Source organism: Ambystoma mexicanum, chromosome 2q, assembly GCF_040938575.1.
Source record: "Ambystoma mexicanum isolate Mex_15411 chromosome 2q, UKY_AmexF1_1, whole genome shotgun sequence".
Classification (NCBI taxonomy): domain Eukaryota; kingdom Metazoa; phylum Chordata; class Amphibia; order Caudata; family Ambystomatidae; genus Ambystoma; species Ambystoma mexicanum.
This window is the reverse complement of record NC_090924.1, coordinates 1261983339-1262001092: the sequence shown is the minus strand read 5'-3', so window position 1 is coordinate 1262001092 and position 17754 is coordinate 1261983339. Positions and strand designations below refer to the sequence as shown.

Below are 17754 nucleotides of genomic sequence, written 5' to 3'. Positions count from 1 at the left end.
AGACACTCTCCTGTACACCTAGGCGGGTGCGTCATTGTCAGGAGCATCAAACCCATGGTCTTTGGGGTCCTCAGGACAGTCCTCTGCACATAAATCAATTGGCGGTAAAGGCGTTTTTGCTCAATCTGAAGATTTTTCTTCCCCTTCATCAGTGCTCAAGTGGTTCAAATTTAAACCAATAACACAACCGCTATGCTATACTGAAACATGCAGGGAGGGACATCCCCTCACTCCCTTTGTCTTCTCACGTTCAGAAATGGTGTTCTCTGAGATCATTTGTTTCTGTGGCATCTCATTTACAAATGGAGAAAAACATGGAAGCAAGTGCCTTAAGAAGGCTTATGCATGTCCCACACAGATGAACTCTTCCAAGTTTTCAGCAGTTACCATTCCCCTCAAATGCACATATTTGCGACACAGAGCAAAAATCAATATCATGACTATGCCTCTTACATGGAAGTGGGCATCCTACATGTGCTGGGGATTTCAGATATAGATTGGAGGATCCCTCAAATGCCATAGTTAAGCATTTCCTAGTTAGCTTAGATTCTCTAGATTTCAATCAGCTGGGTTTCAGAACCACCTCTTTTTCGAAGCTATACTTTATAAGGTATCTTCTCCTTAAGCAACTCATTTTAAGTTGGAAAGCCAGAAGCATTATGTTGGTCTGATCACTTTGTCTATCTTTTTCATTCACAGCGGAAAACACAAAAAGATCTATTCACTAGCGGCACAAGCACAAATGGTCAAATAGCATACTTGACGCTATTGGTGAAGGAACCAACCAACAGCTCGCTCAAGCTTTATGCTTCTATAAAAAGAGTATTGAAAAAAATGAAAAGAAAATCTTTTACTCACTTGAGATTGTTTTGGCCCTACAAATGTGTAGAGAGCGCTTAGAAATCCTGACAATCTTCTGAAATGATTCACTACCCTGATTTAAGCGATAGGAGAGCTACCATTTTCCACTCTATACTCAATCGACTCAAAACTGATAAAAATCTGCCCAACTCCTAACAATGATGCTAACGATGTATTTTGGAGCAAGTCTACTACTACCTTGTCAAATGTGACTTTTTACCACATTTTCTTAGTTGAAACTAAGGTTTGCATAGCCAGATTGAGGCATTCAATCTCCCCAAATAATTGTTGTCTTTGCTAAAATTACAACGAAACTGCCCACTATCACAGCGCTAGCCCTAGCCCAGAATATCAATCAGACCTTCAGGTCTGATTACTTTCCTGAAAAATGTATACATTCTATAATTCTTCTTCTGAAAAAAAAAAAGACATGTTTCAAGCCAAATCTTGTCTATCCTTTTGGGGCAGAATTCTGGAGGCAGTTGCAATACATCAATTGGTGATACATGTGATACAAAATTCACTTCTTGATCCTTTCCAGACAGGTTATCGTGGCTCCGCCCTGTCAGGGTCATGTCTTTGGCTGATAATTAGATTGCTAGCAGACCATGGTGATTCAAGCGACTTGATTTTGCTAGACCTGTTGGCAGTCTTTGATACGATTGATCACATGATATCATTAAGCAGTCTGTGACTTTCGGGATTCTAGTGTTGGTGCTTCTGTAACTTCAGACCTATTTGAATTGCTATACCCTATGAGTAAATCTAGGAGGTTTCGATTTTCAAACCAGTAATGTCCTGTGCGAGGTACCACAAGGTTCTGCCCTCTCACTGCTCTTGCTTAATTTATACTTTCAAATTCTGGCTAAATGACTTTGTGCCTTTGCAAAGCGTTTCTACATGTATGCCGATTACATCCAGGTTCTCCTGAATCTGGGTGCTACAAAGGACAACTAAGACACAAACCTTTCATCCTGCATGACAGGGTTAAAAGGTGGATGGGCCTCAATCGCCTTCCACTCTGCTTACATAGAGGTTATGCTACTTTATTTATTTTATTTATTTATTAAATTTATATAGCGCGCAGGCAGCCCAGGGGCATTGTGGCACTGTTACTTGCAAGGAAGACTTAGTTACCACCTCTTTGATCTACAAACATTGGCTGGCAGAATTGGGGGCTTCACCAGTTCCCTCCGACGTGGTTAGAAATCTAGGTGTTCATCCGGATAGTGACCCGACTGTTGCATGGCGCTTTCTCAACTAAGCTTTTTCTACTTTTATAATAAGGCCGACATTTAATACTTTGACTTTTAGTATAATGTCAAGCACAGGGTTATAGTCTAAAGTTACACAAAATAATTGGTTACCAATTATCCTAAAGGCTGAGAATGTCAAGTAACTATGTTTCCCGAAGTATATAGTGAAGTGATTATTTTGCTGGCTCTAGTGCTTTTTTTTGTGCATATTCTTAAATTATGTTTACATCCTTTATTGGCGATTTTGCATAACTGGGTAGGATGGTGAGTACAGGGCAGGGCGCACACATACTAGGAAGGAATGGGTACAACAGTGTAAGATGAGACAGCCAGGTGCAGATGGTTTAATAGGACGTTATAATTTATATAAGGTTACAAGAATACAGGCAGGGGACAAGGATGCCCGTGTACATTTACTACAAGTTAAACATGAGCGCTCAGTGGAAGGGTGCGACTTTCATAGCAGGGTTTGTATGATGCCATATTGAAGCGGTTAAGGAATGTAGGGCCAGAAAAGCTACGGTACAACAATCTTCCCTGGACGCATCCGTGACTAAATACAATGAAGCTTCTCAAAATGAGTTGTCCTTATGTCGAAGATAAATTATGACAAAAAAGATACAATGTGGATAAGTGTCAAAAGAGAGAAATCATTTGCTGCTTTTAAAACGAGGGCGACCAAAGGGTCCTGATTGGCAAAAAGGAAAGCAGCGCCGGCATAAACTTGTAAGGTGGCTTCTACAGCTAATATCTCAAACAAATTGCACCTGTCCACGAGATTACCAAATGTCCTCCATAAAAGGGACTTTAATGGTGAGGGCGAAAAATAAAAATAACGGGGTTGACCGTGACCGCACGTAAATGTGCTCTATCATGCATGAGCAAGGAGTATGTTCAGCCACACAACAGTAGAAGGAACTGATGGTCATTCACTAAGGCACGCGAAAAAAAAATTAATCCAGTCATTGAAAAATCCTCTCTGCTGTGCAAACAGTTTTGCCATAGAACTGGCTGCCCGTCAGAGGTGATAGAGCCACTGCAAATATTTATACCACTCCTAACAATACGGCATCCCAGCTCATTTGAAACGGATTTGGTGTGATTAAGACCCCAATGACAGGCTCAGAATCCAGGACACAAGTCCTAAATAAAAAAAAGTTTGGGGACTGTGACGCACGCATTGGTAAGTGACATCACAATAAGTGAACCTAGACATTTAAAGGTATTTTGATACAGACTTCATCTCGTCGTGTGGCTAAACGTGTCGCTTTTCAACTGCACGATCTGGATTCGAGTCCTGGCCGTGCAGCTGCATACTTAAGTGTGTGTAGAAAATATGTTTTTTTAATTCCTTAAAAACACTTGGGAACGTTGTATGCCCTCTCAAAAGAGTGGTCGGATGTCGTACACCCACGTTGTCCCTCAACTTGAGCCCTGCCTGAATCCCCCCTGTGATGGGATTGCCTAATTGCACCTATAGCAGAGCACTAGGCTTCTGATTAGTAATGTTAACTTCATTCTTTGGAGCCAGTTTCCAGTGTGTGCTTTTTTTTTTACTGCTGTTTTATTAATCATACCAAGTTGAGACCTGAGACATGCAGGGTGCCACAAACAGTCTTGAGTATTTCACAATTCTTGAACAGTTTAGGGTGCGATTATGTCGGTGAACGTGTTTTTACTTCAAACTTGATTTGAGGGAGCAATGCACACAATGTATTTGTGTTTCCAGGCTCCACCTTCAGCTTTGGCTATATCATTTGAAAAGAGGTTCAATGCTTGAAAAACAAGTGACAAATTAATCAATGCCATGGCATACGGTGCAAAAAATGTATTTGGTTTTCGTACCCAAAAATGTGACTGTTCTATCAAAACATCACAATTCTTGAAGTGCTGAATGCATTGTGAGGTAAATATTGGTTTTCACAGAATCACCAATGTGGTTTTAGTTGATCTGTTAGTTACAGGCATTCAAGTGTGCCACCTTGAGCCGTGACTTCCTATATGCACCATCTGTGTCAGAAGGTCAAACCCAATGGCCATTGGTGTCTTGCAAATATGGCACTTCAATAAAGTTATGGACCGGTGAAAGGATTGGAGTGGGGCACACGTGTCAGAATCTCCTTGGGCCTAAAAACCCTTTTGTTTTTATTCAACCGCACATATAGGAATACAAATGTTGAATGGTCATTGATCTTCTCAAAACTAACACATTTTTAGAATTTCTAATTTTTAATGTCATCGATATCCAGTGTAATTGATTAGCTAAATTGTTATTTGTGGTTATTATACTCTTAAGATCACTTTTCACACTGTTTGTTTTTTGCTGGGGTGCAATAAGTGACTTTTATTTAAATTGAGAACTTGATGACCATCATGCCTGTAATTGATTTCATGTAAGGGGACATGTTGCAAAACTGGCTGTAATTTAGTTCCCTTTTCTTACAGCAAGCCTTGGGTGCTGATGACGAAATGCTGGAAAAGGATCCAGCGACGGGAATCTGCAAACTGCTCTACGACAGTGCTCCTAGTGGCCGTTTCGGTTCTATGACCTACCTCTCCAAATCTGTGGCCATTTACGTGCAGGAATTCCTCCCAAGCACTGGATGTGCCATGCAGTAGAGCCTTGTTTCCCAACTAGCTACCATTACAAGTAGCGTACGTTATTCACAAGAGGCTGCAAAGGAACACTAGTAGCGGCCATCCTTTTCTACAACTTCTGCTTGAAGTCATCTCAAATACAATCTAACTTGAAAGCACTCTGCGAACAACACGTTTAGGAGGCAAGCAATTAAAAAGATGTGAATAACATGGAGACTTGAAAATGCTCAACCACATGCATGCCTTGTTGACTTGCTGCTGCAGTCTGGGCATGGTGTTAGCTTTTCCAACAGGATCGTCTCACCACCGGATAAGGAGGCAGGCAACCAACAGAACACATCTTGAGGGTACATCTTTCATTTGTGCAATTGGGCTAGCTTCTAAGGTCTCTTAAATTACTTTGTCCCATAATGCCTTAAAATAGCATTTATTCATGGAGTGGCAATGCTTGTATTGTGTGTTTGTCTCTGTCTGTTTGTTTTCGTAAAGGTAGATCTAAAGAGCAGCTATCATTTAGTTCCATCAAGCATTCTAGGGGGTGGGTTCTCTAATGTCGTGACTGCTCATTACGTCATTGCAGTGTGCAAGAATTACCCAAATAAGCAGATGTGACTCATTGTTGCCCAGTGAGTATGGTGACTTATTACAAGTAAAGCAAATCAGATTGCTTCTTGCTGCAGCCAATTCAGTGTGGTTTCACCAAAGAACTGGTCTATCTCAGTATATCAGTTATAGATTGGGCCCGTGCCATTTGCATTTGATGTTACCTAGGGTATGGAAAACCAAAATGTTTACGCTTTTATGACATTGGAGAGCCTGTTTTACTGTTTTGTGGCTATCCCCGGGAAACTGTTGTCCAATGAAACATTGATGAAGATGAAGCATGCCAATTCGGTGTCTGTGTTTAATCATGTTTGTAGGATCCTCCCATCAATCCAGTATACTCTTTATTGGCTACTAAATTAGAATAAAGTGCTATCCGCCTATGGTGTGGTACGTGCATACATTGCCTCGCTAGCTGGTGTAGTAGACCTGCTGTCTTTGGATCTGCAATGCTAAAGAAAATGCCACCTCTCCTAAAGTCCGCAAACTCACAGGGCATATTTTACGTCCTTACTTGCAACGGCAATGACTTATATTGTTTGTAACTTATAACCATGAAATCTGATTTAAATTCATGATAATCGTCATGTATATCTGTATTGATTCATGAGCGCTGCATGTCTGTACAAATGAATGCACTTGGTATAAATGCATGCACTGTGCATTTATAAACTCGTGCACTGTACATGTCTTCACACATTATTGAACTACTTATTTTCAAAATCAATGCACGATGTATAAAAGTATGCACTGTCTATGTATACGTTTATCGATTATGTACATATGAATTCCAACTGTGTGCTTGTAAAAATTCATCCAATATTTGTTCGCCTGAATTCGTACAATGTGCTCTTTATCTGTGCACATCCTACTTTAAAATGGATTGATTTTGAAACCTATCTGTTTAGCCCTCCAAGTTATGCTGCAACCTTATTGCCATTTTGCCTGGAACGATGGCTTTTCTTTCGTTGTGGCAGGAAGCTGATGCCTTTAGAGAATCTTAGTGAATGCTGGCTCATGTGTGGTTATTATCTCATCTATCACTTTTGTGTTTCCAATTTTGCTGCTGATGGACATTGCACGCCGCCTTATCCGCACACAAAATTCAATGTTTGCAGAATATTTCAGTATGGGCTAAATATTGTTTCCTCATCGATGTTTGGAAGTGCTTTTCCTTAAATAGCGCTGTGCTGTTGCATTTACTGCTTTCATTTCCAAGATCATATCTGCTTATCAGTGCCTGCTCTTTTCCCTTTACTTATATATTTGATAGGTCTTCTGTGCATCTTCGATATGTTTCGTCACTTAGTACACAATAGAATAGTTCATAATAGTTACAAGTGACACCCCAAAGTCTGATTCTGCATCTGAAAAGGTGTGAACGTCAACGTACTTTTGGCTGTTTATTTTGTGAGTTGCCACTACATTCGTGCAGCTAGATTATTCCCCCACACAATCAAATAGAGCCTGGAACTATTGCGGGTACACCGACTTCAGAATGCTAACTCTCAGAAATCTGGTTCTAGCCAGCAAATTGCTTGGATGGCGTTTATATACCTTTACAAAAAATGAAACCGGAAACCCATACATGCATGTTCTGCCTCATAGCCTTTGCTATGACTTCTTTTGTCTTCTGCATGCCACAACATTTTTTCTTTTACTGCTGAATGGCACAGCCCATACCTTGTGTTGCAGTTCCAATTTTGACTGCATGAACACCTGCAGCTGTTTCTTTTCCGTTCTTATCATTTCTAGAAACCTACAGGTCTGCTTTTCTCTCAAAATACAAAATAGTTCAATTCTTTTCTATTTGGTCTTCGGTCCATACTGCTGCCCCCGGTTTGAGCACTGAATGATTTGTGATGAGCAGTTTCCAGCTAGTGGTCCTTTCAGGTGTATGCATTTGCTACGAGAACCTCCTCCTGCTCAACGTAAACAGGGACAGCAGAATGTTAACCTGGGATGCAAGTTCTACCCGATGCAAGATCAAGCTCCAATTACTTACAGAACTGACCTTTTCGTTCACAAATTCCTAACTACCTAAATCATCCTAAGATGACCAACATTTGGAAAGCTTCCTATTTTCTCTGAAAAGTCAAATGTTTGATCATTGTCCTAAACCTGAGTGGAGTTCTTGGATTCTAAGCCAAGATTATGCACTGTGACATATACTAGGATTGACTCTGATATGGCCTCGTATCTGCAGACAACTAAGGTACAAATGACCAGCTCTTTGCCGCCTCTGAATAGATGTAAAATGCAGAGACTAGAGTAGTCCAAAAGCTTCAAAGTAAGTTGAAGGGCATGTACCGCCCCAGCTCCCATACTCCCATCATTGTCAGAGCCAGGCCCTCTAATGAGCATTACATCCAATTGTTTGCATAAAAACCATTCTGTTATTTTACCTTTGTTTTCATGACTGCAGCTTTACATCTGGTGAAAGAGATGTACGTGTCATCTAGCCTGCCTCCTTTTGGTACAAAATCTCTGAACTACAAGCTTAGAATCATCATGCATGGCAGTGCATGAGCCAGCCTTCTTCCTCATGCACAGGTGGTGGTAGCCTTACTGCTTTTAGGGAAAATGGCCTGATTGCGCCACCACACAGTGCCAATTTTCTTGGACTGTGATTCTTAAAGAACCGATATCAAAACAACAAGATGGCACTCCATAAAGCTGTTTTCGTCACTGGTTACTGGGAAACAATATGTTTACGATGAAATGGAAAGGTTTGCAGTGCTCCACCCTGCGAATTACAAAGACGAGTTAGGGTAGAAAGTAGTCTGTCCCAGTGTAACTGCAAATAGCGAGACTTGATGGATACAGCACACAAGGAATATCTTCTGATAGTACTAGTAGAGGCTCAGTTATATGATCCTTAACCAGGATGTTCAGAAGACCGTTTTGGTTCTTACTTGTAATGGTGAGCATGTTTTCAGTGGCATGGCAGACTCTGTTCTTATCATATGTAAAACTGAAGTCATGACTGCCAAATATTTGGGAACTGTTACTATATCTGCTCCCATTCTGTTTGTAACAAAGTGTATAAAAATGTCATCTTCCAAAATCTGACTTGAAATTCAACAACTGACTAAAAAAGGAGATAATTAGTCACACAAAGGCATTGACTCTGGTATAAGAGTACAATCAGTCAGCCCAAATTCTTACAATGCATTGTCCCCACTTATCTTTGAATTGATCATCTCGAGTGTAGGTCAGAAGGTAGCCTATCTTTTAGTTTGCTTGCCCCTTATTGCCCATAAATAATTTGTTTCACAATATAGATCAGATACTTGTTTACGATTCCTCACACACAACTCATCTTGTCCACCAAGTATTCACAAGCATTCTCTTTCACCTCTAGCAAAAGTACAAACTCTTCTGAGAAAAGATGCCTTCAAGTTTGTCAAGTAAGAGTGCCAGGCAGGGATCTCTACTCTTTCTATTTTGCAAACACAATGGATGCTGGAGCTTTAAATTAGATCTACCTCCTTTAAGAGACACCCAGGTTCTAACATTTGGGAACTTAAAGTGTGCGACTGTGGCCTGCATTTGGGAATCATTCAATGACTGAGTGTGGGGAACTTCCACCTATACATATGTAAGCGCCACGAGCAGTCCTGCACGTTTGTTATCTAATGCCATCATTATCGATGCACAGCTCTGTTTTGTTTTGGTTCAGCCCCACACTGGACAGGAATGTCCCAGTACTAGTTGTATTTTTCCTAAGGCACCATAGGTCATATGTCTACTAACATGTGAATGGTTGAATTGATTAGAGAGTCATAGCATTTCCTTGCCAACTCGAGCCTTTGTGCACCCTTCATGGTGTGATGTTGAGCCCACCATATGATCTCTGTTTGATGGTTATAGATAGCCCTTGAGCTGATGGCTTGTTGGGTCTTTGTAATACCACCAACCAGGCGCAAGAGGAAGGAAATGCAGATTCTGCTCTGCCCACAATGGGAATAAGAGGGAGGACACCTTTATATTCGGCCACCCCTCACATTAGCGCATTGCGGTCCCTTAACCCTCTTAGAGCATTTTCCTTCCAGGCTCTCATCGTTGTGGTCACATACCTTTTTGGAATGTGTATGCAGGTGGATTGTAGTGAGCAAGGGTTTGAATATTAAGTTCTCAAAGATTAGTCATTTTCATTTGCCTCCAATAAATGTCATGGTAAGGTTGTTCTGGGGTTTGCGGACTGCATCAAAGGTATGCAATGCCTGAATAAGAAATGGAGATTGATTTCTTTCTTTCCCCGTCAGCTGGTGTTGCATGTGTGGAACTGGACTAGACCGCAACATTTCACAATTTTTAGTCCATAGTTATAAAAGTTAAATTATGAAGGCTCCCAAACTTCATCAGGTCCCCAACATCACTTGAAACTAAACAGCTCAGCCATCTACAAGTGAGGACATCACTGTGTCAACATTTCTTCTGTAGCTTTATTTTCTCCATGTTCCAGTGATCCACAAAGTGAATCAAATGTTCAAAGACCGAGCCAAGTTCTCTATGAGTCTCATTTCTCCCAGCCCTGACAGTTCATCTACTCTTAATAAGCTTGTCTCCTCTCACAACAAAATAGCAAGATTTTGTTTTCATTGCCAACCGTCACAGCGTGTGGTTCCTAATGAACTTGCTTTCTGCCCTGTAGTCATGTTGGTCTCCAATTTGAAGTTTGATTAGCAGTACAGAATTCTTCAGTATCATCTCTTTCTAGCCTTTACCTTTTGTGCATTAAAGAAAATCTGGCCACTATTTTTCTCTATTACAATGGTAATAATTTGTTTATATGTTGCTGAAACTGAGATTCAAATGATATCTTTACGAAAGTGCTTGTCACCAGTTGGGGCATGCAGAAACACTAGTGCAACATCTGGTTTCCCATTGCACCCATTGAAAAGAACTTGTGTCCCTTCTAGTATGGGAACCACATCCACAGCGAGATCTGAATATTTCTCTAAGTTTGCCAGAGCCACTTCTTTTTTACAAAAGATGCCTGCGATTTGATATTCTATAATTGGACAGTAGTTCCCTAACTAGGCAGATGCATATTTTCGTCAAGATATTTTCTTAAAGCCTGGTGTTGAATTATGCTGCCATCATCTCTCAGTCCTTCGTGCTTGGCGAAGTAAAATACGTATGATCTACTCAAATAAATAAAATGGCAGTGTGTTCCGATGAGATGCGAACGTGAACACGTTGAGCATTAGAGCGCTAAAAAGTTACCCACTGTAGCAAAAGCAGTACTCCAGCAGATGTTTATTCACGTTTCCAGTGCAGTCTGTCACTCATTCAGTGCTGTGAGAACATTATAAGTAGTCTCTAACAAATTTGAAGGAACTGAGGGGTAAGGCCCATCAAAAATGAGAGGGTGAACCCAATAAATAAAATGATAGGGGACCTAGTGTGTTACTGCCAATAGCATAACAAAAATAAATAGTCTGCATGTTCTAAACTCAAACTAATTCGAAAAGAACTCACAAGAACACATTTAAAATAATTTCAAGTGTATAAAACACATTTCAACAGTTGCTGTCCAAATAAATATATATATTATATATATGCACACGGATTTACTATTTCGTATTAATGACATCCTACTTTAAGTATTACCTTTCTACCATTTATTAAGTCTAAAAGCATAGGACTTTTTTAAACATATTTCTGAATAGTCATCCCACACACATTCCTAACTAGAGTGTGAACCCATCACACCCATAGTCAAACAAATGGCGTATTAAAAATCAATTAGAAAGGCCAGAACAATTTGCAACGATATTTTTAGTGTTAACTCTGATAATCAGTTGGGGCCAACATAACAAGCAACAGTTCCGCAATTTAACAGGTGTTGCATTTGTCCACTGTTTTACTAATATTTCAAAAGTCACATTTGTAGTCAAATGTATTTGGTCCGCCAACTTAAGTTTTGGGTACACCTGCCGATCATTCGTCTCAATCAAGCCTTCCTCTGGGCAAAGAAAACTCAGTTGTAAAGATGCAAATGTGTGGATCTCTAGTGAATTAAAGAAAAATAAATGTTTATCTCATTGTGAACTCATGTGTAATCGATAGTGTGCTAAATAAGGAAGTGAATAAATAATATGAATCTCATTCCAGCTAGCATGTAGATTCATGCCTGGGAGACAGTTCATCTCACTCTGTATATGTTGTCAAACTGCCTTATTCATTTTTTTTCATTTATTCAGAACGTTGAATTCTTTCAGTGCCCGAGCCCCAAGGCTGAGTCCAAGTTACACATTGAGGCATTGTGAAGTCTGCAAAAGACGATGGGTTCTTCTGTAAGTGATCCCATCATATCTATTAGATGTATTGTATTTTGGAGTACATCATGCTGTGTATGTCACAGCAAATAAACAGGGAAAAGAAGAAAAAACCTCAACACAATGTGGCACATTCCGTTTTAAAGAGAGGCGTTTTGAAATAGAATCGCTTTGAGTTTGCAATATGGGGTCTTTTTCTTTGTGATATGCTATTGGAACTGAGAGTAAAGCCACCCACAAGGTATGTGAGAGATGGAGCCCGGGCTGCATGAGCGTGCATGCATGCAGCATATGCCATGCCTCTGTTCTTTGAAGTTCTACTTGATGTTTTAAGGTCTCAAGTCTTCCGAGCTGAGATTTCCTTGAGTTGTTATTGTGAAGGAGCATACAGGGTTAACATGTTTGTATTACTTTGGTGAGTGGCTTACATTTTCAACTGTGCTAGTTCCACTGGACAGTCTCTATTTTATTCTTTGCAGAAACATTTTCTCTGTGTTTATAAACATGCATACATTTCTACAGGTCTACTATATATAGTACCGGTGTTCCAGGCTTTATGGACGTGTTGTAAGATAGGACAATGTTCGATCATGTTTCTAGACCTCACACACAATCTGTATCATACCTCATTTAAAACCCTTTTTAGGAAGTCAACAGATCCTTCTTATACCTGCACTCATAGAATGAATAACCCTCCTCTCACACATTCGATGGACAGTGAAGAAAACCATAAGTATTAATAGGAAATGTAAAAAATAAATCAAGAAAGGACATTATGCTGACTTTAAGGTTTGAATTGTTTCTAAAATATTGGCTAATTTCTCTTTAATTCATGTTAGTCCCCAACACAAGAACAAAAAACACATGAACAAAGGATGGTGTCATCTTCCTGCAAAGTATCTACACCACTTTCTAAGGGTTTCCTATAGGTTAAGTTGGTGCAGGAAAATATTTTGAGAAGTAAACTTTGGAAATATTTCTGATGCTCAAACACAGTGGTTCGGCAGTTCCCATCCCAGCATTTTCCGGCAGGTGATTGCAAAAGCTGAAAAGACCTCCAGAAGTATCATCATCCTTCGGCCATGCTAGACTTTTTTTTTTAAGTGATCTGAACTATTGGAGGACTGAAGAGACTGACAAGGCAGCCATTGAACTTGAGAGAATCTTAAACAACCTAAACTTTCAAGATGTAAATATGGATCCTACTGCAGACAAAAATCACATGCTAGAGTGGGTGGTCACCAAAAACATGTCAACTACTATCTATCAAACTTGTACCTGTATTTGGTCGTATCATTATATCGTGGACTTCCACCTCCAGCTACCAGATGCTGCTATTAAACCCAAAACCCCTCAAAAGTTATTACCAATCATAACTTTAATAGAATACAGGTCCAAGTTTATGTCTAACAACTATTATGAGCAAGACCTCAAGTGGGGATTCCATTGAGCACCTGGCCTCATCATTTTCAAGCACCTTCTTGAAGATGCTTAATGAAAAGTCCCTTTTTCGATCTAAAACTGTGAGGGATAACCCGGGCCACAAAAAAAGGTTCACCCCCCACCTTACAATGATGAAAAAGGAAAAATGAAAACTGGAACTGCGGTGGATAAAACACCAAACTGAAGAAAACAAAAAAGGCCTGGAAGGAAATAGACAAATCCTACAAAAATAAAATTATTGAAACTAAAAAGGAGTATCATGACCTCAAGATAAGCCAAGCGTCCAACTGCACCAAGAAACTCTTTGAAATCCTTAGACTCCTGGAAAAGCCTAAGACTCTCCTAACCCCATTCACCCCTCCCACACAGGACACAATAGCTGTCCAGACAGCCCTTGAAACCAAAATAATAAAGGCTAGAGAGAAAATCAAAGAGGCATTGCCTAATGCTTCCATCCCAACTGTGGAACAGTACAATCTTTTTTCCTTCTCGCCAATAACGGTTCCTGATACACAGAAACTTCTATCGACTATGCATTCCACCCCATGCTCTGAGAATTTTCTCCCCCCTAAGTTAATTCTAGAACACAAAGACCTATTCACGCTATTTCTAACTAGATTTGTTAACGCTTCCTTTAGAGATGGCAGGATTCCCAGGTGAATTAAAACCGTCTCCGTTAATCCACTGCAAAAAAAGCCCAACTTAATCCCAAATGATCCGGGCAACCTCAGGCCTATAACAAACTGTCATTTCCTCCTTAAGATCCTGAATAAACTTGCCTGTGTGCAATTTCAAGCATTCGTGGAAACTCGTAACATCCTCCACGACATACAATCTCGTTTTTGACCCTGTTATAGCACTGAGATAGAATTACTAGATCTACAGTCACACATGTTGAGAATCATTGAAAAGGGCAAAGTGGGTCTATTGGTTCTTTTGGACCAGTTGGCAGTGTTCGATTTGGTGGCCCACCAACGCCTCCTACATTCCCTGTGTCACCTGGGACTTTGCTATGAGGAGGCGGTCAACTGGTTCCATTCTTTTCTATCTGAGCGTGAATCCAAAATACAGTGGTGATCGGCTCACTCTCCATGGGCCCCCATCTGGTGCGGAGTCCCTCAAGGGGCCAGTTTATCTCCCATTTGGTTTAATCTATACACCAGGTCATTCTGTTCTCTCCTAGATGATCTTGGTGTATTTTTCACCAACTATGCTGACGATACGGAGCTAGTCCTTGAATCTACTAGGGACCACCTAACTGACAACAGGACTCTCACCAACATTTACCATCAGATAGAACTTTGGATGTCGTCCAACTGGCTCTGCCTAAACAGCAACAAAACAGAGATTCTTATCTTTGGCTCAATATAGGCCCGGGCGAAATTGAGCCCTGCCATTACGAGCTTTAGAATTGGAGATATCATCCCGGTCCAAACTAAGGTGAAAACTCTGGGTGTCCAGCTGGAAGCCTCCCTGAACTCTGAGGCTCATGTTAGCCTGCTAAGCCAAAACTGTAACTACCATCTCCACCTCCTCAATAATATTCGCCCTTACATCTCTGAAAGGAACAGTGCCACTATAGCCTAAGGAACCATTATCTCTAGGCTTCATTACTGTAATTCCCTACTGATTGGAACGTAAAGCTCCAGTTTAAAGAAATGGCAAGTATTACAAAACGATGCAATACGCATTGTTAAAAATGTCTTAAGGTATATAAACATCTCAAAGCACAGACACAACCTTCACTTGCTTCCCATACCGGAATTATCATCCACAAATATACTTTTGGACAAGCCCCTGATGACTTTAAAACATCTATTCCTCAATATTGTCTGCTCAGAGCCCTCCGCTCCACTAACAAAAGGCAGATCAGCTGCCCTGACCACAAACGCACAAATGGACTTGGAAGATCTTTTCCAGTGAAAGCAGCCACTTTATGGAACTCACTTCCTACTACCTTGAGATCGGAAGCCGTCCTCAGAACTTTCAGAAAAGCCCTAAAAACCTTGAGTGATTCCCCCTTTATTATCTCTGCTCCGCTTCACTTGTCCTGTTACTTGATGGTTGTCCTTCTTTGTGAATGTTTCCGACGCCCTGATGCCTGCGGGCTTCGGCATCTTACAAATAAATAAAGTTTGTTCGGAAACCTAGCACTGTTGCTCCTGTTGTAAGACATAAGCAAGGTAAAACTTTCAACAAGCTTCAGTGATCATTAATTGAAATGGCCTCAGACATCTGCTCGAAGTCCTAAAAGTCCTAAAAGTATCATATTTCTTGCTAGCAAGAAAAAGCATAAGCTTGTTTGTGTTCCTTTACACCAACTGGAATTGGGGATCCATACTGACAGACACTTTTTATACCTAACCTTCAACAAGGCGTCACAAAGATTATCCATTTATCAGGATGGTGGACTGATCCTTTGCCAGGCCTCTGCTTCTGCTGATATCTAACACTCCTGTAAGGTGATATTGTTTGTTTTAACACATTATGCCATGAATGTCAATTAGAATATGCATGGCCACCTCAGAGTACAGAACTTGCCTTAGAGGCCTTTCTCATGCCTTGGCCAGGGTGTTTAAGAGAAAATGCTACGCTCCCAATTTAATAAACTGGGCTTTGTAGCATCAGCCCAAATTATGTTCTTGGCCATTAAATACCTGGGTTTCTGGATGCCAACTATCTCCAAATTGTTTTCACTTCATCTCGTAGCCCTCTAAATAGTTGCAGACGTTCACAGTTCATTCCTCATTACAAAGCCTGATAGGTCAGCAAGGTGAAACTTCAGCACAGGTAAATGTTGATTCACATCAAGTCAAAGCACTGCACTGGTATTTCAGACAGAATGAAAACACCACTGCACGTATTCCATCCCTCACTGTGCCTGCCCCCTGCCTGCCAGCAAGAGAAAACCTCTCTGCCTCTTTCAGCTGGCTCTTCTCAAACACGACAAGTAGATTTGCAATCTTTCTTGGAAAGAGGATTATACTTGGGAGCTAATCCTTTTACAGGCAGAACGGTTTCATACATTTAGCAATTTAGCAAACCCCTCTTGTAGCTGCAAACCCCCTCAACTGGGTGAAGAACTAAATAACAGTACACCCTCCAGTTTTGTAATTCCACACTCATTTTCAAGCTTAGCTTCATCAGGAACTAAACTATTATTCTCATAATCCCTGCAAAAATGATGCTATTATTTTCATTTATGTTTTCTCACCCTTTCTAGAAGTCATCCATATGGCACAAAACAAGGACAAGAATATCCCTCTCCCTCATGAGATGGATGTACTGAAAGTGTGTCACTGTATACACTCTGTACTCGAGAATTAAGTCTGCTAAAGGGCTTATTTCGGCCAGCGTCAGCAACTGTGATTATTTCGTATCGATTTTTTTTTTAGATTGCTTAGAAAAAGTAAGGGCATTTCTGAGTTTGAGCAGACAGCCTGCAGTTTAAGAACGTGGCTCTTTGAACGTTCAAGTAGCAACAATATCTTAAACAGCCTCTTAAAATACTTTTTCCTAGCTCGGTTTTAGAAGAGTTTGAGCAGTGACGTTTTGTTTCCTCAGAGTTTGGTCACTATACACGAGCATGGAAAAATAGAAAAAAGAAATCACTCTGTTTCTTTGCATGGTGTATTTGCATTTTAAGCTCCCTGGTGACTAATAAACTATACCCAAGAAACCAATTATAGTAAGATCAGTTTTAATGTGGCTTCAACTCGGCACCCAGCCTGGATTAAAAGAAGGGTACAGCACTAAAACCTAAGATAAATGTGTTGACTGAAGTTGGGGGTGCTTACACGGTTGAAACTTTGAAAACCTAACTCATTTCCATTTTTTTTAGTCTTGAAGAAATTAAGATATTACATTGTGTTGATTTGTTGTGATCACTAGTAGCATTTATGGTGTATATCCAGTTTACATCTCTTTTAAGGTATCCAGGATAAAATGGTTGAAAGAAATGCTATGTGTTTGTTTTATGCAATGCCACCTTCTTCAGAATGTCAACTTCTTCTCGAATCCAAACCTTTACAATGCCATTGGTCTTGTATACAAATCTGTGTGTTATGCTCATAGGTGGTAACTCCATCACATCTTGTACTCCCAAAGCACACCAGCTTTGTTATGTATGCAAAATTAAAGGGAGCATTGCAGAAAGTTATTGTGGATAATCTTACGCATAAAAAGGCGCATCACTGCTGCTGGGTCACTTTGGTTGTATGCTGTGGTTGTTTATACACCGATTTTGCACTTGTACATTTTTTTATATTAGACAAACCAAGTACTGACTTAGTGATTGTAAAGCTACAAGAATGTTTACAATGATTTAACAATATCCTATCCTGTTTGATTTTCTTAAAAGAAACCAGTATGGTCTTTTGTTTGCCAATGTTTACTTTTAACGGAACGCACGCCTTATGAATAAAATCATCGAAGTGCCTCAGTTTTATTTAAATGTAATAGGATACATTTGAAAATTAAAATACATTGGAAACCTATTTTGTTTGGCGTGGTCTTTAGCTGTGCTTTTTAATGTGTAATGTTAATTGGCATTTGTCAAATGCGTTCTTATTGTGCTGCTGGCTCGTCTGGGTGTACATCATGCTTTGCCCTGCATGCAAGGGAGGGAACAGTGTGTTGTACGTGGGGTTATGCCTAATATTTTGCTTGGATGCCAGAAATGTGCTCCAATGCTGCAGTATTTTATG

The 17754-nt window shown here is 40.3% G+C and overlaps 1 protein-coding gene across 2 annotated transcripts in view; it reads left to right on the top strand.

Annotated features, from left to right (window-relative positions):
• PHKA1 (phosphorylase kinase regulatory subunit alpha 1) overlaps positions 1 to 17544 on the top strand; it is a 2290600-nt gene extending 2273056 nt beyond the window's left edge. For both annotated transcript variants that reach the window (XM_069648650.1, XM_069648649.1), the window contains one exon: positions 4563 to 17544. In XM_069648650.1, the coding sequence (XP_069504751.1) occupies positions 4563 to 4736 (174 nt within the window). In that variant the 3' untranslated portion in view covers positions 4737 to 17544. The remainder of the gene's footprint in view (positions 1 to 4562) is intronic.
• Positions 17545 to 17754: the final 210 nt, after the last annotated feature.